This window comes from Bombina bombina, chromosome 11 (assembly GCF_027579735.1).
Source record: "Bombina bombina isolate aBomBom1 chromosome 11, aBomBom1.pri, whole genome shotgun sequence".
Classification (NCBI taxonomy): Eukaryota; Metazoa; Chordata; class Amphibia; order Anura; family Bombinatoridae; genus Bombina; species Bombina bombina.
In genome coordinates this window covers 79,441,847-79,463,625 of record NC_069509.1, presented here as the reverse complement: position 1 = coordinate 79,463,625, position 21,779 = coordinate 79,441,847, and the positions used below count along the sequence as shown (strand labels likewise).

Genomic DNA, 21,779 nt, shown 5'->3' with positions numbered 1-21,779 from the left:
TACAGCATTACCTTTGAACTTATTCTTATTTCATTACATTTAGCCTAACCGGTTTTGCATAACCTCCAACATGGTTATATTAATACACTTTTTACCTCTGTGATTACCTTGTATCTAAGCCTCTGCACACTGCCCCCTTATCTCATTTCTTTTGACACTTGTATTTTAGCCAATCAGTGCGGACTCATTAATAACTCCACGGAGTGAGCACAATGAACTAGTGTTGTATAACTGAAAAACTGACAAAAATGCACTGAGATAAGAGGGGGTTTCAACGGCTTAAAAATCAGTTTATGAGCCTACCTAGGTTTAGCTTTCAACAAAGAATACCAAGAAAACAAAGTAAATTTGATGATAAAAGTAAATTGAAAAGTTATTTAAAATTGCATGCCCTATATGAATCATGAAAGTTTAAATTTTCCTAGACTCTCCCTTTAGGTTGTATTAAAAGCTATGGATTTCATCAATAAATATATTTACTTTTCCCTCTTTATCTAACTTGATATTTCAGAGAAACAATAATCCCCAGGGGAATACAATAGAAGCATTTAGGGATAGACCGATATCGTTTGTTTAGGGCCGATAACAATTATTGACCACCTTTCAGGCCGATAACAGGGGCCGATATTCTGTACATTTGAAGTTTTGAAAAATTCGCACAATTTCTACACAAATCTGGTATAAACTGAGCATGCTTTTTAAAATCTTAAACCTTTAAAGTAAACAACTGGGAAAAATAAAGCGAGCGAAAATTAACTTATAAAATTGCTTCCCAAAACATAGAAACTGCACACTGATATAAAAGAAAGCATAACATTTCAGCATGTTCTCCTGTTAAATGGCTTCTGTTTTTTTTTATATATTGCCGCCACTTCACTAAAAACACGCTCACTTGTTACACTTTACAGATAAGGGTTAAAAGTAAAGTAAAAAAATATATATTAATAACTAGTATTTATATAGCGCCTTTCTCCCAGTGGGGCTCAAATCGATTTTTCAGCGCTCGCTCTCAGAATTAACCAAATCGGCAGCTGAATAGTAATAGTTGTTGTTATTACCCAATTTAATGGTACTCACTTTATCGACCTCGGAAGGGTGAAGGGCTGAGTCGGCCCTGCCAGGATTTTAACCTGTGACCTTTGGATCTTTGAACAGGCTTTTGTAGTCAGGGCATTTTACCAACTGAGCTACCTCATATATTTACTGTATTGCAAATACCTTCCCTGGTACTTAGGAGCGGACTATAAGTTTCTTTATTATGTCACTTATAGGCAGTTTTATACATGTGTAACAGCGCCACCTAATGGTCAGAGCATTGTTATCATTTGCTAGAGAATATTGATACAAGTCTCCTATGCTGCATAACTCTCTACTCAATGTTTGTTTGTTGTGAACATTTAATTGATGTGCCTGAACTATAAGTTTTTTAAATGTGTTTTTCTATGCACATCAAAGGGGAAAATAAGATTTTTAAATTAAAAAATCATCAAATATAGTAGCTTTAGTGAAATGTTTAGCAAATGTGTAAAATTTATCAGAATGCAACAAATAATGTTCTTTTTGTGACAGCAATTAGCAAGCAGATTGATTGTATGTATTGCTGACCCCTATGAGCAAATCAATAGTAATTCAGCTCTGTGTACTTCAAGGAAACTATGTAGCTTTAAGTGCAACTTAAAGATCACATTTTCCATTTCACAAATCGTATGTTTGTTTATGCAAGTCCATCTACAGGCCTGCCATTGGTGGTATGGTAGTTGGTAAATGCTCTGTCCAGCTTATATGTGCTATAGATGATTTGTGTGAGGATTTGTGTCACTTAAAACTCTTTCTTTTGATTTGCTCCATATCGGTAAGTTTCTGGCTGATACCGAAATTTCAGAAATTCTAAATATTGGTCCTAAAATTTGGCCGCTCCGATATATCGGTCTATCCCTAGAAACATTACTATATGAACTAATTTAACCCTTTCACAGAAGGATTAAAAACAACACGTATACTTTTTTAATGACAGAGATTATATATATGGCATTTAATTAGTTAAAGTTTACTATCACTTTTTAAGGATCATCTGAAAGTCCTACACATACAGTGTTATCTAGCCGCTATCATATGATGAGCTTGTTCTTTATGAACCACATGAAATTCTGTAATTAGTTTTTGTATATTATCCCATCTTTTCTACTTCTTAGTACTTTGTTGGTGACTGTTCTGCCTATTTTTTCTTCAGTTTTACAGAAGCCATGAAGAGTCAACCTCATCTGGAGGCCCTGGAGACCCCTACAGCGTATTACCTGGGTATGATATTGGTTGGAGCCGGATTCGTACTTGTGACCTCCAGTTTCCTTGCTTTGGGATTTGTTGGGACATATTTGGGTAAGAATATAAACAATATTTAAAGGAACTTTAAATTGAAATAGATAAAGAAAACAAGCGTGTTATGTATAGTATATAATAATGCCAAATAGCTGTCATCAAGACTATACAAGGCACAGTATTTATATGTATCAGTAGACAACCAGGCATGAACTAACATGGATATAAGATTGCTAAAAGACCTAGTACCAAATTAAAAATTAGGTTTTAAGACTTGAGAGAACATAGGACTAATCTATTTAGTCTCATGTCAACTTAAAGGGACATTTAATACAAAAATGAAAAGAACACTAGCTTGTGTAATACATGTTTGTAATACACATGTTCAGGTACTTTGAAAAACAGCACTTTGTGGGGCACGAAACCTGGATCAGCCACTTCCAGCTAGCATACAATAGAAATAAAGTTGAGTTCCAGGCACTGAATATATTTAAAAGGGACCTTTATTAAAACATGGCAGGGTCCAAACTATGTCCAATAGACAATGTTTCGGGTCTTACAATCAGCCCTTAATCATGTTTAAAGGCTGATTGTAGGCCCGAAACGTTGTCTATTGGTCAGAAGGGCTGATTGTAGGCCCGAAACGTTGTCTATTGGACAGAAGGGCTGATTGTAGGCCCGAAACATTGTCTATTGGACAGAAGGGCTGATTGTAGGCTCGAAACGTTGTCTATTGGACATAAGGGCTGATTGTAGGCTTGAAACGTTGTCTGTTGGACATACTTTTGACCCTGCCATGTTTTAATAAAGGTCCTTTTTAAAGATATTCGGTGACTGGAACTCAACTTTATTTCTATTGTATGGAATACATATGTACCAGGAAAATGCTCATGGACGCCCGCATTTAAACACTGCTTCTGCTCAGAGAACCGTCTGTAGCGTGTATTGCATCACTAGCGACTCTGCATGCGTTATATCTGACATGCTGCGTGCTACCACTGAGACTATAAGCAGATGCGGCGCTAAATGCAGGAGCAACATGTGGATAAATGCACCTTATGCCCCTGCTCGGTACAATTACTAGCATTTACTAGAAGCATTTCTGCTAATACAAGTGTACTGAAAAATTGTTTATATTCAAAACTGCATGTTAATTTTGGGGTTAAAGGGACCTTAAACACTAAATACATTTTACAAGCATATTATTGGGGTTATTTTCCTAATAAATGTGTTATTTGCACAGCATTTCCCAGAATTATTTGCTGTAAGCTTTAAAGTTTCAAGCTAAATGCAGAGTGATATTTACTTTTCTTATTTTGGCCGATGTACACTTTTTTAAAAAAAAATAGGTTTTTTATTAAGGTTGTGCGCATTATACAGTATAAATGAAACATCATAAAACACAGATAACAAAATGAAGGCAACGCTTACAGGTAGTGTTTGACAAAAGTAGAGCATCGTACTGGGTTGTTATGAGTAAGTATCTTGAACCTCTGTTTTATATTATTTTCTATGGTTGATTCCTCTTTTAACATTAGAGGTCACTCTTGAACCTATGAAGACTAATATAATCTAGGGGAGGAAATTGGCTTTTGGAATGGTCGCTCTTGGACCTAGGTATTTCAAGGTGGGGGGAAATCAGCAGTCAAAAGCCGCTCGATGTGAAGGTAGGGAGGGGGCTTGGACCTTTATAAACTAGTAATACATTACTCAATATTAGAAGCAGAATGGAGTATTTTCCATTAAAAGTCCAAAACAAAGGGTACGTGTATGTTCAGAACCATGACTATTTAAATAGGTAATCAGTCATTTTAATAGGGTGACCAGTAGGATAGAGAGTTGGGTAAATTAGTATATTTCTTAGAGATAGGTAATCTTTAACGGGAAGGGAATGATGAAACTTATCATTTAGAGGTAATTGGGGGTTACTAAGAAGAATTAGTTCTACCAAATGTTGGAGGTGACTCCATCAACCACCTGCTCAGGACAAGCTAGGATAAATAATAGTACGCATTGACTTCTGGCTAGGTGCAGAAAGTAAAAGGGACAGCTATGAGCATGGACATCAAAACTGAATTATCATTAGACCTTAATGACTTCTCTGGTAATCAGCAGCTGGGTGAATTGTGGAGAGTTGAGTTGTATAAGGACTCTGTCAGGGTTCTAAGCTGCCTTCTTAAAACCATCTCTACACACACATCAAATGCAAACCATAAACATATCTGATGCCAATTGTAGGAGACAAAATGATTAGAAACCTATCTGTGGGGCAGTAACATATAACATAAGATAAATGACGCTCATGTCTAAGTGGGTACAGCTAGAGCATATCTAAGATCCTAAAGTAGGTGTGTAACATGCCTTAACTAATAGCGGAAGCTTTTTTAAGAAACAACTGCAATAATGCCTAGTAGGTGTATAACTCAAGTGGTAAGGAGAGAGACTGCAGGTAGCACTGTAAATTATTCCTTATGAGTGGTCGTGGGAGAGATGAGGATGTACAGTAGTGGAAGCAAACTACCTACGGGTACCTAGTTACAATGTGTCTGTGATCAGGTCCAACGGCTAGTTCTAAGTAAGCAGGGTAGTTGATTTATTTGGCATCAGTGTCTCCAATCATCATATCCCTACGCGTGTGTTAAGTGTAGTTCCCACAAGGTGGATATATATAGAGGATTCTCTATCTAACATATGTGCTAAGAGACTGTGTGTGTGTTCACTACGCTGCTAGAACATAAGAAGTCTATATCAGGAAACAAGTAGATACACAGTATAATATAATAAGATATAACATTGATGTTCCACATGAAATACTAAAAATCTGACCATTGGCAACATGCTAAGAAGATAAATATACACAGTAAGAAGTTCTTCACAGAGTTCACACGTACATGCAAGTGTATTATGTACCCTAGGAGCATCTCTTCATCTAGCATGAGAGGTCGTGGGAGAGATGAGGATGTAAAGTGGTGTAAGCAAACTACTTATGGGTTCTGAATTACAATATCTCTGTGGTCAGGTCCAACAGCTAGTTCTAAGTAAGCAGGGCAGTTGATCTAGTTGACGTCAGTATCTCCAATCATCATATCCCAATGTATGTGTTAAGTGTAGAACCCACTAGGTGGTTATATATAGAGGATTTGATATCTAACATATGTGTTAGGAGACTGTGTGTGTGTTCACTGCGCTGTTAGAACATAATAAATCTGTATTAGGAAACTAGTCAATATACAGTATAATAAAATAAGATATAACATTGATGTTCCATATGAAACGCTGAGCATCTGACCATTGGCTACATGCTAAGAAGATAATTAAATACAGTAAAGAGTGCTTCACAACGTTCACACGTACATGCAAATGTATTATGCACCCTAGAAACATCTCTTCGTCTAACCTATACCAGCTCTGTTTAAATCTGACCTGATGTGGAATGAGTCTTTATTGAGGTTTTTGACAAAAACTAAAGAGAGATCTCGGTAGTCCTTCATTGTGGGTCGTCTTGAGAGAACAGTTGTCAGGATCACTTCCCACTCATACGATTGCTCTGTTGCGATGTGGTTCTTAAGGAGTCCCCAGTATCCCGTCCAGGAGCCGGCCGCATCTCCCGACCGGGGCACCAAGGGTGAGGAGGTAAGTTTCTGCTCTCTATCTGGAGTTGTAGTGGGTAGTTGAGGGAGCAACGAACGTTCCGAAAGTGGGAGTTGCTCGAGGTTGGACACCAGGATCAGACTTAATCTCCAAGTTGTAGAGGGTGCTTGTAGGTAAGGTGGGTTATACGCCTCCGGGCTTCCTCCTAGACTTTCTCTCTTAATCGATACCGGGATCTGTCCAGACTTTTCGGATCTATAGTTTGAGGTCTGTTTTGTAGTGGGGCAGTTACCCATTCCCCAGTTTTGCATAACCAGCACAGTTATATTAATACACTTTTTATCTCTGTGATTACCTTGTGTCTAAGCCTCTGCAGACTGCCCCCTTATTTCACTTCTTTTGACAGACTTGGATTTTAGCCAAGCAGTGCTGACTCATAAATAACTCCACAGGAGTGAGCACAATGCTGTCTATATGACACACGTGAACTAGTGCCGCCTAGCTGTGAAAAACTGTTAAAATGCACAGAGATAAGAGCCGACCTTCAAGGGCTTAGAAATTGGTATATGAGGCTACCTAGGTTTAGCTTTCAACAAAGAATACCAAAAGAAACAAAGCAAATTTGATGATAAAAGTAAATTTAAAGTTATGTTTGGAGCAGCAATGCACTGCTGGGAGCAAGCTGGGAGCATATGGTGAGCTAGTAAAAAGAAGCGTATGTGGATAACCAACAATCAGCAGCTAGCTTTCAGTGGTGCACTGCTTCTTCTTGGCCTACCTAGGTATGCTTTTCAACAAAGGATACAAATAGAATGAAGTAGATTTGTTAATAGAAGTAAATTTTAAAAGTCTCTTAAAATTTGCATGATTCAGACACAGCATGCAAGTTTAAGAGTTTTCAGTTGACTTACATTATCAGTTTTATATGCTCTCTTGATCAACTTTGTTGAAAAGCACACCTAGGTAGGCTCAGAAGCAACAATGAACTACTGGGAACTAGCTGGCGATTGGTGGCTTCACACATATCCTCTTGTCATTGGCTCACCAGATATGTTCAGCTAACTCGAAGTAGAGCATTGCTGCTCTAGAGCTCACTTTAACTATGTGTTTAATCCTTTTCACGTAATAGGGCAACAATAAAAAAGCTCTAACACAGTGTGTTTTCTTTTTGTAATTTTATGTCCTTTTAATGTTCTTTGTGTTAAACTACATTTTGCTGTTATATAATTTTCTAATTAACCCCTTAATGACCGCAACTTACCCTGTACGTCACTGGTCATTAAGGGATTGTGTTGCTATAATAGCGCAGGTTTTGTCATGAGCTGCAAGACCGTACTATTAGTCCCGCCCTCCATTCGGATGGCTTCCTAAAATAGCGAGACTGTGCTACTGAAAATGGCTCCCCCATTGAAAGACCCGCGACATACAGGCTTCAACGCTGGTCATTAAGGGGTTAAAACATTTGTTTTCTTATTCAGTAACGGGTCTTACTGACCGGATGGATTTTATATAGATTTTAAAAAACAAAACAGGTCTGCTACACTGTGTTTTCATATACAAAAACAAATGTTTTGGAATGGGGTCCATGTTTTCATAGAGGAAATATTATGTTAATTTTGTACAAAGCAAAACAAAATAGCACAGTATTGATTTGTCCTGATTTTTTTATAGGTCAGAGATTGAAAAACAAGTAGAATAGGTGCCGCTATGCATTTAATAATTTCATTCATGGCAGATGATGTTATTAGAATTACGAGGCTGTGCACACTTTAGATTAATAATGTCATAAACCAGCTCTGACAGGTCAGCTTCAGAAAGCGGACGTCCAGCTGATCGCGTCTAAACATCAGAAAGTGACAGATCATTCATTTCAATATTCTATACATTGGAATACGTTTGTTATTGTGGGTATTTCTGTCTCTATGCGAGACACGCTTTATAAAGTTTTATATGCGCCATGAGACCTAATTACAAAAAGAACAATGACAGATACCGTTTTAATATGCCAGCCATGCTCTGTAAGTTACTTTTTGCAGTTTTATGCAACAGAGCTTTCTCTGATCTGTGTGATAAAACAAAGATATTTTTAGCCACCTTACTTTTTTTTTTTTACACGGACGTGACTCATACAGTTGTTAAATGTTTATTATTTTCTCCTACTTTTTAAATATGTAATATAGAGGTTTGAAAACTTAGAAGTATTAACTAGATAATTAAAATAAAAGTTAAAGGGATACTAAAGTCAAAATTAAACTTTCATGATTCAGACAGAGCAGGTAATTTTAAGACACTTTTAAATTCAGTTCTATTTTCAAATGTGTTTGGTTCTCTTGGTATCCCTTGTTGGAAAAGAATACGCACATATCCTACACTAGTGGGCGCTAGTTGCTGATTGGTTCCTGCATACATTTGTTTCTTGTGATTGGCTAATTAGATGTGTTCAGCTAGCTGCCGGTAGTGCACTGTTGTTAATTCAGCAAAGGATAATAAGAGAATGAAGCAAATTTGAACAGAAACAGAAATAAATTGGAAAGTTGTTTAAAATTGTATGTTCTATCCAAATTATGAAAGAAAATGGGGTTTTCTATCCCTTTAACCCCATTGAGTAAAATTTTTATCAGTCAGGTGCTAACAATGGCTCAGAGACGTAACTAGAACTCACCCACCTTGAGGGTAATCTGGGGGCTCCCACCTACTACCACCCTGGTGATCGGGCCTGAATAGTGAGGGGCATCGCCGGGGCTTCACGTTTCGTGCAGTGACGTCACGCGCAATGACTTGATGACATCACCGCACAACTTTATTTAAAATTAACAATGTGTAATATAGGGAGATAAGGGCATGCTGCTTAGATGCCTGTATCTCAGACCAAGACCCATTGTTGAAAAGGAAATCGCCTAACCTTTGGAAAAAAAGTAAAAGTATAAAAAAATAAATATATTTAAAAAAGTAAAAAAACGATATCAAAACCAGTTTAGCACCCATGTGGGAAATAGCTTAGCAGCCAAAGGGTTAAATACAAACAAATGCCTGCTGCTGATTTTTAGCATAGAGAGCTTTATATCACAATATCACCCGTGTCTCAGGTGGTCCAAGAATCTGCTTCACTATATAAACATTATTACATGATAAAAGCTTGACATTTGGGGGAAAAGAGTGCAGGTAAAACAGCCCCTTGCTGCAACATTAACATTTCTATGTTGAAGTTCTTTTTAAGGCAGTCATTTATTTATGTATTCATTTATTTATTTATTCATTCATTCATTTATTTATTTATTTTACTTTTCAATTTTTGCAATAATGTAACAAGAGTTTAGACTGAAATATTCTGAATTTTTAAACATATTCCTACAGACTTTGCTTGTAAAGTACAAAACACAATAATTAAACAGCGCTAGCTGCCAGGGGTGATTCAAAATTGCTATGATATACCAAGATAAACACAAAAAGGATGAATAACAATAAAAAATATAAAATATATAAGTACAAAGATTGATACACAATAAAAACAGTAAATGAATATAAACAGAATAGGTTAAACTTGTGTTGATTAGGAATCACTAATTATTAAACAGATTCCTACAGATAAGACAAGGAGTAAAGAAACACACAAAAGGTGCAAATGAGTACAACTATGTAATGATTATTATATACGAGACCTGTTGCTGCAAAAATGACCGAAGGTGTCCTGCGTGCCTCCTGGAGTGAAGTAGAATCCCAAATCTCTGAAACAGATAAGCGCAAACAGACTCAAGTGTAGGTAGATTACAACAAACACACCCCACTCTCTGAATTGTACTTACAAAATTGTAATTTATTCAGGCGGTTTGTTAAAATGTTATCAGATCTCCACAGTAGTTAAAACATCAATCTTTGCAAATGAACATGAGCATAGAGTGTCCGATATGAGTTAATGTTCGTTGTAGGGACAAAGTACGGATCCTCATGTAGTCCAAAAAGCCTTTTTGGACTACATGAGGATCCGTACTTTGTCCCAGTGACGTAATCGGCTTCTACATTGACGCTCTTCATAGCGTTTGTTTGATTGGAAATCACTACAACGAACATTAACTCATATCGGACACTCTATGCTCATGTTCATTTGCAAAGATTGATGTTTTAACTACTGTGGAGATCTTATAACATTTTAACAAACCGCCTGAATAAATTACAATTTTGTAAGTACAATTCAGAGTGTGGGGTGTGTTTGTTGTAATCTACCTACACTTGAGTCTGTTTGCGCTTATCTGTTTCAGAGATTTGGGATTTTGCTTGTAAAGTATTAGGTTAGAAATGAGCAAAACTTCACAAAGTTTTGGGTTCAAATAACATCAACTAGTTTGCTACAGCCAAACTGTAATTTATATTTCTCTTGTAAGGTGTATCCAGTCCACGGGTTCATCCATTACTTGTGGGATATTCTCCTTCCCAACAGGAAGTTGCAAGAGGACACCCACAGCAGAGCTATCTATATAGCTCCTCCCCTAACTGCCACCCCCAGTCATTCTCTTGCAACTCTCGACAAGAAAGAGATATGTGGTGACTTAGTGTAGTTTAACCTTCAATCAAGAGTTTGTTATTTTTAAACGGTACCAGCGTTGAACTGTTTTACTCTCAGGCAGAAATTAGAAGAAGAATTCTGCCTGGAGGTTTGATGATCTTAGCGGTTTGTAACTAAGGTCCATTGCTGTTCTCACACATAATTGAAGAATATGGGAAAACTTCAGTTGGGGGAACAGTCTGCAGATTACCTGCTTTGAGGTATGTTCAGTATTTTTATTTCTAGAGAGATGAATAAGTTCTAGAAAATGCGGACAGAGCCTTGTGTATTTGAGGTAAGCCTGATGCAGTGATTTAACAGCGACTGGGATCATGCTTACAAAACAGGGTAATACTCATGTTAATATTCATATTACTTAGTGACAAAACGTTTACATGATTTCATAAATAGGACGTTTTTTTCTCTGAGGGAGATAACTCTTTATTTGGGGCCTAGTTTCCACATGGCTAGTCAGATACTCCTAGGAGTATTTTCTTAAGGCCCCTCTGACATCCAGTTCATGGTGGGAGGGGGCTATTTTAGCACTCTAACTACGCAGTTTTAATTCAGACTGAGACATCCAGCTTCCCTAGAGGAGTCCTCTGGCATCTGAGGACCATTTCAAAGGGGTTATTTCTGCACAAAATCGTTTTTGAGGGCAGGTAGGAGCCTCAGCAGAGCTGTGGCAAGGTGCTCAATTGACTTTTAACGTTTTTTTAACGTTTTTCAATCCGGTTTGGGGCCTAAGGGGTTAATCATCCATTTGCAAGTGGGTGCAATGTTGCTTTAGTCCCTTACTCACACTGTAAAAATTTCAAAGACTTTACTGTATTTTTACACTGTTTTGCAGTTTAAGTGCTAGTTTTTTTCTCTTAAAGGCACAGTAACGTTTTTGTTTAATTGCTGTTTCACCTTTATTAAAGTGTTTTCCAAGCTTGCTTGTCTCATTACTAGTCTGTTAAACATGTCTGACATAGAGGAAACTCCTTGTTCAATATGTTTGGAAGCCATGGTATAACCCCCTCTTAGAATGTGTACCAAATGTACTGAAATTTCTATAAACTATAAAGACCATATTATGGCGCTTAAAGATTTATCTCCAGGGGATTCTCTTACTGAAAAGAGGGAGATTATGCCATCTAACTCTCCCCATGTGTCAGAACCTATAACTCCCGCTCAAGTGACGCCAAGTACATCTAGCGCGTCTAATTCTTTCACCTTACAGGACATGTTATGAATGCTACCCTCTCAGAGGTATTCTCCAAACTGCCAGGGCTATAAGGAAAGCGAGACAGCTCTGGGGCTAGAACTAATACAGAGCTTTCTGACGCTTTAATGCCTGTGTCCAATATACCCTCACAATACTCAGAAGTCGAGGCAGGTGAGCTTCTATCTGTGGGTGACATTTCAGACTCAGGGAAGGCGTTACTTCAGTCTGATTCTGAAATGACAGCGTTTAAATTTAAGCTTGAACACCTCCGCTTATTGCTTAGGGAGGTTTTAGCGACTCTGGATGACTGTGACCCCATTGTGGTTCCAGAGAAATTGTGTAAAATGGACAAATACTTTGCACTGCCTGTTTACACTGATGTTTTTCCAGTCCCTAAGAGGTTTTCGGAAATTATTACTAAGGAATGGGATAGACCAGGTGTGCCGTTCTCTCCTATGTTTCCCATAGATGCCACCATACGGGACTCGTGGCAGGCGGTTCCTAAGGTGGAGGGAGCAGTCTCTACCCTAGCTAAGCGTACAACTTTCCCCGTCGAGGACAGTTGTGCTTTCCTAGATCCTATGGATAAAAAATTGGAGGGTCTCCTTAAGAAAATTCTTATACATCAAGGTTTTATTCTCCAGCCTCTTGCATGCATTGCCCCAGTTACTGCTGCAGCGGCTTTTTGGTTTGAGTCTCTTGAGGAGGCTCTACAGGTGGAGACCCCTTAAGACGATATTCTAGACAGGATTAAAGCTCTTAAGTTAGCTAACTCCTTTATTTCTGACGCCATTTTTCATTTAGCCAAGCTAACGGCTAAGAATTCAGGTTTTGCCATTTTGGCACGTAGGGCGCTATGTCTTAAGTTCTGGTCAGCAGACGTTACTTCAAAGTCTAAGCTTCTTAACATCCCCTTCAAGGGATAGACCCTATTCGGGCCCGGTCTGAAGGAGATCATTTCTGATATTACTGGAGGAAAAGGTCACGCCCTTCCTCAGGATAGGTCCAATAAGTTAAGGACCAAACAGAATAATTTTCGTTCCTTTCGAAACTTCAAGAGTGGCGCAGCTTCAGTTTCCTCTAATGCAAAACAAGAGGGAAATTTCGCCCAGTCCAAATCAGTCTGGTGACCTAACCAGGCTTGGAACAAGGGGAAGCAGGCCAAGAAACCTGCGGCTGCCTCTAAGACAGCATGAAGGAGTAGCCCCCGATCCGGGACCGGATCTAGTGGGGGGCAGACTTTCTCTCTTTGCCCAGGCTTGGGCAAGAGACGTCCAGGATCCCTGGGCATTAAAGATTGTTTCCCAGGCATATCTTCTGGACTTCAAAGCTTCATCTCCAAAGGGGAGATTTCATCTCTCACAATTATCTGTAAACCAGATAAAGAGAGAGGCATTCTTACGTTGTGTTCAAGACCTACTGTTTATGGGAGTGATCCACCCAGTTCCAATGGAGGAACAGGGGCAGGGCTTCTATTCAAATCTGTTTATAGTTCCCAAAAAAGAGGGAACTTTCAGACCTATCTTGGATCTCAAGATCCTAAACAAATTTCTCATGGTCCCATCCTTCAAGATGGAGACTATCCGAACCATCCTCCCTATGATCCAGGAGGGTCAATATATGACTACCGTGGACTTAAAGGATGTTTATCTCCACATTCCGATTCACAGAGATCATCATCAGTTCCTCAGGTTCGCCTTCTTAGACAGGCATTACCAGTTTGTGGCTCTTCCCTTTGGGTTAGCCACGGCACCAAGAATCTTTACGAAGGTTCTAGGGTCCCTACTGGCGGTTCTAAGGCCACGGGGCATAGCGGTGGCTCCTTACCTAGACGACATTCTGATACAGGCGTCGACTTTTCAAATCGCCAAGTCCCATATGGACATTGTTCTGGCCATTCTAAGGTATCATGGGTGGAAGGTGAACAAAGAAAAGAGTTCTCTCTCCCCTCTCACAAGAGTTTCCTTCCTAGGAACACTGTTAGATTCAGTAGAAATGAAAATTTTTCTGACAGAGGTCAGGTTATCAAAGCTTCTAACTTCCTGCCGTGCTCTTCATTCTACTTCTCGGCTGTCAGTGGCTCAGTGTATGGAAGTAATCGGCCTAATGGTAGCGGCAATGGACATAGTTCCGTTTGCCCGCCTACATCTCAGACCACTGCAACTTTGCATGCTCAATCAGTGGAATGGGGATTACACAGATTTGTCCCCTCTGCTAAATCTGGATCAAGAGACCAGGGATTCTCTTCTCTGGTGGTTATCTCGGGTCCATCTGTCCAGGGGAATGAGTTTCCGCAGGCCAGAGTGGACTATAATGACGACATATGCCAGCCTTCTGGGCTGGGGCGCAGTCTGGAACTCCCTGAAGGCTCAGGGTTCGTGGACTCAGGAGGAAGCCCTCCTTCCGATAAACATTCTGGAACTGAGAGCGATATTCAATGCTCTTCAGGCTTGGCCTCAACTAGCTGCAGTCAGGTTCATCAGATTTCAGTCGGACAATATCACGACTGTAGCCTATATCAACCATCAGGGGGGAACAAGAAGCCCCCTGGCAATGTTGGAGGTTTCAAAGATAATTCTATGGGCAGAGGTTCACTCTTGCCATCTCTCAGCTATCCATATCCCAGGAGTAGAGAACTGGGAGGCGGATTTTCTAAGTCGGCAGACTTTTCATCCGGGGGAGTGGGAGCTCCATCCGGAGGTATTTGCCCAGCTGATTCAACTATGGGGCAAACCAGAACTGGATCTGATTGCGTCTCGTCAGAACACCAAGCTTCCTTGTTACGGGTCCAGGTCAAGGGATCCCCAGGCAGCACTGATAGATGCTCTAGCAGTGCCCTGGTCCTTCAGCCTGGCTTATGTGTTCCCACCATTTCCTCTCCTCCCTCGTCTGATTGCCAAGATCAAGCAGGAGAGAGCTTTGGTGATTTTGATAGCACCTGCGTGGCCACGCAGGACTTGGTATGCAGATCTGGTGGACATGTCATCCCTTCCACCATGGACTCTGCCGTTGAGGCAGGACCTTCTACTCCAAGGTCCATTCAAACATCCAAATCTAATTTCTCTGCGGCTGACTGCTTGGAGATTGAACGATTGATTTTATCAAAACGTGGTTTCTCCGAGTCGGTCATTGATACCTTAATTCAGACTCGAAAGCCTGTCACCAGGAAAATCTATCATAAGATATGGTGTAAATATCTTCATTGGTGTGAATCCAAGGGTTACTCATGGAGTAAAGTCAGGATTCCTAGGATATTATCCTTTCTCCAAGAAGGATGGAGAAGGGATTGTCAGCTAGTTCCTTAAAGGGACAGATTTCTGCTCTGTCTATTCTTCTGCACAAGCATCTGGCAGATGTTCCAGACGTTCAGGTGTTTTGTCAGGCTTTAGTTATAATCAAGCCTGTTTTTAAACCTGTTGCTCGGCCATGGAGTTTAAATTTAGTTCTTAAAGTTCTTCAAGGGGTTCCGTTTGAACCTCTGCATTCCATAAATATCAAACTTTTATCTTGGAAAGTTCTGTTTTTGGTAGCTATCTCTTCGGCTCGAAGAGTTTCACAGTTATCTGCCTTACAGTGTGATTCCCCTTATCTGATCTTCCATGCAGATAAGGTAGTTTTGCGTACCAAACCTGGGTTTCTTCCTAAGGTGGTATCTAACAAGAATATCAATTAGGAGATTGTTGTTCCGTCACTGTGTCCTAATCCTTCTTCAAAGAAGGAACGTCTATTACACAATCTTGACGTGGTTCGTGCTTTAAAGTTTTATTTACAAGCTACTAAGGATTTTCGTCAAACATCTGCATTGTTTGTTGTCTACTCTGGACAGAGGAGAGGCCAAAAGGCTTTGGCATCTTCTCTTTCTTTTTGGCTGAGAAGCATAATCCGTTTAGTTTATGAGACTGCTGGCCAGCAGCCTCCTGAAAGAATTACAGCTCATTCCACTAGAGCGGTAGCTTCCACATGGGCTTTTAAAAATGAGGCCTCTGTTGAACAGATTTGTAAGGCGGCGACTTGGTCTTTGCTTCATACTTTTTCTAAATTCTACAAATTTGATACTTTTGCTTCCTCGGAGGCTATTTTTGGGAGAAAGGTCTTGCAGGCAGTGGTGCCTTCCGTTTAAGTTCCTGCCTTGTCCCTCCCTTCATCCGTGCCCTAAAGCTTTGGTATTGGTATCCCACAAGTAATGGATGAACCTGTGGACTGGATACACCTTACAAGAGAAAACAAAATTTATGCTTACCTGATAAATTTCTTTCTCTTGTGGTGTATCCAGTCCACAGCCCGCCCTGTCACTTTAAGGCAGGTGTTTTTTATTTTTAAACTACAGTCACCACTGCACCCTATAGTTTATCCTTTTTCTTGCTTGTATTCGGTCGAATGACTGGGGGTGGCAGTTAGGGGAGGAGCTATATAGACAGCTCTGCTGTGGGTGTCCTCTTGCAACTTCCTGTTGGGAAGGAGAATATCCCACAAGTAATGGATGAACCCGTGGAGTGGATACACCACAAGAGGAAGAAATTTATCAGGTAAGCATACATTTTGTTTTTTCTCATATATTACAAAAAAGGAAATGATTACAAGAAAAGCATTTGTTATTTATATTCATGCATGAGTTGTCACTCATAACTGACAAAGGGCTAGATTACAAGTGGATCACTAATTGAGCGCTGGTATTACAAGTTGATCGCAATGCCAAGACAAGCTCGTATTCACATTGCTAGGAAGCATTACACTGACAAAAGTGTGCTTCCATAGGCCTAGATTTAGAGTTTGGCTGTAGCCGTGAAAACCAGCGTTAGAGGCTCCTAACGCTGGTTTTAGGCTACCGCCGGTATTTGGAGTCAGCCAGGAAAGGGTCTAACGCTTACTTTTCAGCCGCGACTTTTCCATACTGCAGATCCCGTTACGTCAATTGCGTATCCTATCTTTTCAATGGGATCTTTCTAACTCCGGTATTTAGAGTTGTGACTGAAGTGAGCGTTAGAAATCTAACGACAAAACTCCAGCCGCGGAAGAAAGTCAGTAGTTAAGAGCTTTCTGGGCTAACGCCGGTTTATAAAGCTCTTAACTACTGTGCTCTAAAGTACACTAACACCCATAAACTACCTATGTACCCCTAAACCGAGGTCCCCCCACATCGCCGCCACTCGATTAAATTTTTTTAACCCCTAATCTGCCGACGCCACCTACGTTATACTTATGTACCCATAATCTGCTGCCCCTAACACCGCCGACCCCTATATTATATTTATTAACCCCTAACCTGCCCCCCACAACGTCGCCGCCAGCTACCCACAATAATTAACCCCTAATCTGCCGACCCCCACCTACGTTATCCTTATGTACCCCTAATCTGCTGCCCCTAACACCGCCGACCCCTATATTATATTTATTAGCCCCTAATCTGCCCCCCTCAATGTCGCCTCCACCTGCCTACACTTATTAACCCCTAATCTGTTGAGCGGATCTCACCGCTACTATAATAAAGTTATTAACCCCTAATCCGCCTCACTCCCGCCTCAATAACCCTATAATAAATAGTATTAACCCCTAATCTGCCCTCCCTAACATCGCCGACACCTAACTTCAAGTATTAACCCCTAATCTGCCGACTGGAGCTCACCGCTATTCTAATAAATGGATTAACCCCCAAAGCTAAGTCTAACCCTAACACTAACACCCCCCTAAGTTAAATATAATTTAAATCTAACTAAATAAATTAAATCTTATTAAATAAATTATTCCTATTTAAAGCTAAATACTTACCTGTAAAATAAACCCTAATATAGCTACAATATAAATTATAATTATATTATAGCTATTTTAGGATTTATATTTATTTTACAGGTAACTTTGTATTTATTTTAACCAGGTACAATAGCTATTAAATAGTTAAGAACTATTTAATAGCTAAAATAGTTAAAATAATTACAAAATTACCTGTAAAATAAATCCTAACCTAAGTTACAATTAAACCTAACACTAGACTATCAATAAATTAATTAAATAAAATACCTACAATTATCTTCAATTAAACCTAACACTACACTATCAATAAATTAATTAAATACAATTCCTGCAAATAAATACAATTAAATAAACTAAAGTACAAAAAATAAAAAAGAACTAAGTTACAAAAAATAAAAAAATATTTACAAACATTAGAAAAATATTACAACAATTTTAAACTAATTACACCTACTCTAAGCCCCCTAATAAAATAACAAAGCCCCCCAAAATAAAAAAATGCCCTACCCTATTTTAAATTACAAAAGTTCAAAGCTCTTTTACCTTACCAGCCCTGAACAGGGCCCTTTGCGGGGCATGCCCCAAGAAATTCAGCTCTTTTGCCTGTAAAAAAACACATACAATACCCCCCCCCCCAACATTACAACCCACCACCCACATACCCCTAATCTAACCCAAACCCCCCTTAAATAAACCTAACACTAAGCCCTGTACAGCCAATAGAATGCAAGCTCAATCTGATTGGCTGATCGGATCAGCCAATCGGATTGAACTTAATTCTGATTGGCTGATTCCATCAGCCAATCAGAATTTTCCTACCTTAATTCCGATTGGCTGATAGAATCCTATCAGCCAATCGGAATTCGAGGGACGCCATCTTGGATGACGTCCCTTAAAGGAACTGTCATTCTTCAGTTGGACGTCATCAGAAGAAGATGGGTCCGCGATGGAGGTCTTCACGATGGAGCCGGTCCTCATCGGATGAAGATAGAAGATGCCGCTTGGAAGAAGATGGTTGCCGGTCCGGATCTACTCTTCTTCCCGGATAGGATGAAGACTTTGGACCCTCTTCTGGACTTCTTCAGCCGTCGGATGATGGATGTCTAGCCCACGCTTGGGTTGGATGAAGATTTTGGAGCCAGGACCGATCAGCGTGATACCCGGCGAGGTGAAGATAAGGTAGGAAGATCTTCAGGGGCTTAGTGTTAGGTTTATTTAAGGGGGATTTGGGTTAGATTAGGGGTATGTGGGTGGTGGGTTGTAATGTTGGGGGGGTATTGTATGTGTTTTTTTACAGGCAAAAGAGCTGAATTTCTTGGGGCACGCCCCGCAAAGGGCCCTGTTCAGGGCTGGTAAGGTAAAAGAGCTTTGAACTTTTGTAATTTAGAATAGGGTAGGTCATTTTTTTATTTTGGGGGGCTTTGTTATTTTATTAGGGGGCTTAGAGTAGGTGTAATTAGTTTAAAATTGTTGTAATATTTTTCTTATGTTTATAAATATTTTTTTATTTTTTGTAACTTAGTTCTTTTTTATTTTTTGTACTTTAGTTAGTTTATTTAATTGTATTTATTTGTAGATATTGTATTTAATTAATTTATTGATAGTGTAGTGTTAGGTTTAATTGTAGATAATTGTAGGTATTGTATTTAATTAATTTATTGATAGTCTAGTTTTAGGTTTAATTGTAACTTAAGTTAGGATTTATTTTACAGGTAATTTTGTAATTATTTGAACTATTTTAGCTATTAAATAGTTCTTAACTATTTAATAGCTATTGTACCTGGTTAAAATAAATACAAAGTTACCTGTAAAATAAATATTAATCCTAAAATAGCTACAATATAATTATAATTTATATTGTAGCTATATTAGGATTTATTTTACAGGTAAGTATTTAGCTTTAAATAGGAATAATTTATTTAATAAGAGTTAATTAATTTCGTTAGATTTAAATTATATTTAACTTAGGGGGGTGTTAGTGTTAGGGTTAGACTTAGCTTTAGGGGTTAATACATTTATTAGAATAGCGGTGAGCTTCAGTCGGCAGATTAGGGGTTAATGTTTGAAGTTAGGTGTCGGCAATGTTAGGGAGGGCAGATTAGGGGTTAATACTATTTATTATAGGGTTAGTGAGGCGGATTAGGGGTTAATAACTTTATTATAATAGCGGTGCGGTCCAGTCGGCAGATTAGGGGTTAATAAGTGTAGGCAGGTGGAGGCGACGTTGTGGGGGGCAGATTAGGGGTTAATAAATATAATATAGGGGTCGGCGGTGTTAGGGACAGCAGATTAGGGGTACATAGGGATAATGTAAGTAGCGGCGGTTTACGGAGCGGCAGATTAGGGGTTAATAATAATATACAGGGGTCAGCGGGGGTGGCAGAATAGGGGTTAATAAGTGTAAGGTTAGGGGTCTTTAGACTCAGGGTACATGTTAGAGTGTTAGGTGCAGACGTAGGAAGTGTTTCCCCATAGCAAATAATGGGGCTGTGTTAGGAGCTGAACGCGGCTTTTTTGCAGGTGTTAGGTTTTTTTTCAGCTCAAACAGCCCCATTGTTTCCTATGGGGGAATTTTTTTGAAGCTGGCTGCGTCCGTAAGCAACTCTGGTATCGAGAGTTGAAGTTGCGTTAAATATGCTATACGCTCCTTTTTTGGAGCCTAACGCAGCCATTCTGTGGACTCTCAATACCAGAGTTATTTAAAAGGTGCGGCCAGAAAAAGCCAGCGTTACCGACAAAACTCTAAATCTAGCCGATAGTCTCCAATGAGAGCCTTAGGAACAGGCCCATTTTTCATTCAACACCCTGGGTAGCACTTGCTGATTGGGGGCTACATTTAACCACCAATCAGCAAGTGCTACCCAGGTGCTGAACCAAAAATTGGCCGGCTCCTAAGCTTACATCACCACTTTACAAATAAAGGTACCAAGAGAACAAAGAAAAATTGATAATAGGAGTAAATTAGAAAGTTGCCTGCTCTATCTGAAAGAAAAAATTGGGGTTTAGTATCCCTTTAACTTCTGCTTTGGCTAAAAATGGTGTTGTGAAGAGTAATTTCTAATAACAGAAATTTAAAATTTTAAGTAAATGTATTTAGTTATTTTTGAGATGTTTAAAATGAAAGAAAGTAAAGCTGTTTTCTCCAACATAGGTGTGTCCGGTCCACGGCGTCATCCTTACTTGTGGGATATTCTCTTCCCCAACAGGAAATGGCAAAGAGCCCAGCAAAGCTGGTCACATGATCCCTCCTAGGCTCCGCCTACCCCAGTCATTCTCTTTGCCGTTGTACAGGCAACATCTCCACGGAGATGGCTTAGAGTTTTTTAGTGTTTAACTGTAGTTTTTCATTATTCAATCAAGAGTTTGTTATTTTCAAATAGTGCTGGTACGTACTATTTACTCAGAAACAGAAAAGAGATGAAGAATTCTGTTTGTATGAGGAAAATGATTTTAGCAACCGTAACTAAAATCCATGGCTGTTCCACACAGGACTGTTGAGAGCAATTAACTTCAGTTGGGGGAACAGTTTGCAGTCCTTTGCTGCTTGAGGTATGACACATTCTAACAAGACGATGTAATGCTGGAAGCTGTCATTTTCCCTATGGGATCCGGTAAGCCATGTTTATTACGATTGTAAATAAGGGCTTCACAAGGGCTTATTTAAACTGTAGACCTTTTTTGGGCTAAATCGATTGATATTAACACTTATTTAGCCTTGAGGAATCATTTATTCTGGGTATTTTGATATAATAATATCGGCAGGCACTGTTTTAGACACCTTATTCTTTAGGGGCTTTCCCAAAGCATAGGCAGAGTCTCATTTTCGCGCCGGTGTTGCGCACTTGTTTTTGAGAGGCATGGCATGCAGTCGCATGTGAGAGGAGCTCTGATACTTATAAAAGACTTCTGAAGGCGTCATTTGGTATCGTATTCCCCTTTGGGTTTGGTTGGGTCTCAGCAAAGCAGATACCAGGGACTGTAAAGGGGTTAAAGCTTAAAACGGCTCCGGTTCCGTTATTTTAAGGGTTAAAGCTTCCAAAATTGGTGTGCAATATTTTCAAGGCTTTAAGACACTGTGGTGAAAGTTTGGTGAATTTTGAACAATTCCTTCATGTTTTTTCGCAATTGCAGTAATAAAGTGTGTTCAGTTTAAAATTTAAAGTGACAGTAACGGTTTTATTTCAAAACGTTTTTTGTACTTTCTTATCAAGTTTATGCCTGTTTAACATGTCTGAACTACCAGATAGACTGTGTTCTGAATGTGGGGAAGCCAGAATTCCTATTCATTTAAATAAATGTGATTTATGTGATAATGACAATGATGCCCAAGATGATTCCTCAAGTGAGGGGAGTAAGCATGGTACTGCATCATTC

General features: G+C 39.3%; 1 protein-coding gene across 2 annotated transcripts in view; it reads left to right on the top strand.

Moving 5' to 3' along the window:
• The window catches only part of PEMT (phosphatidylethanolamine N-methyltransferase), an 852,275-nt gene that overhangs the window by 479,505 nt on the left and 350,991 nt on the right, over positions 1–21,779 (top strand). For both annotated transcript variants that reach the window (XM_053695218.1, XM_053695217.1), the window contains exon 4: positions 2,231–2,376. In XM_053695218.1, coding sequence (XP_053551193.1) covers positions 2,231–2,376 — 146 coding nt within the window. The remainder of the gene's footprint in view (positions 1–2,230; positions 2,377–21,779) is intronic.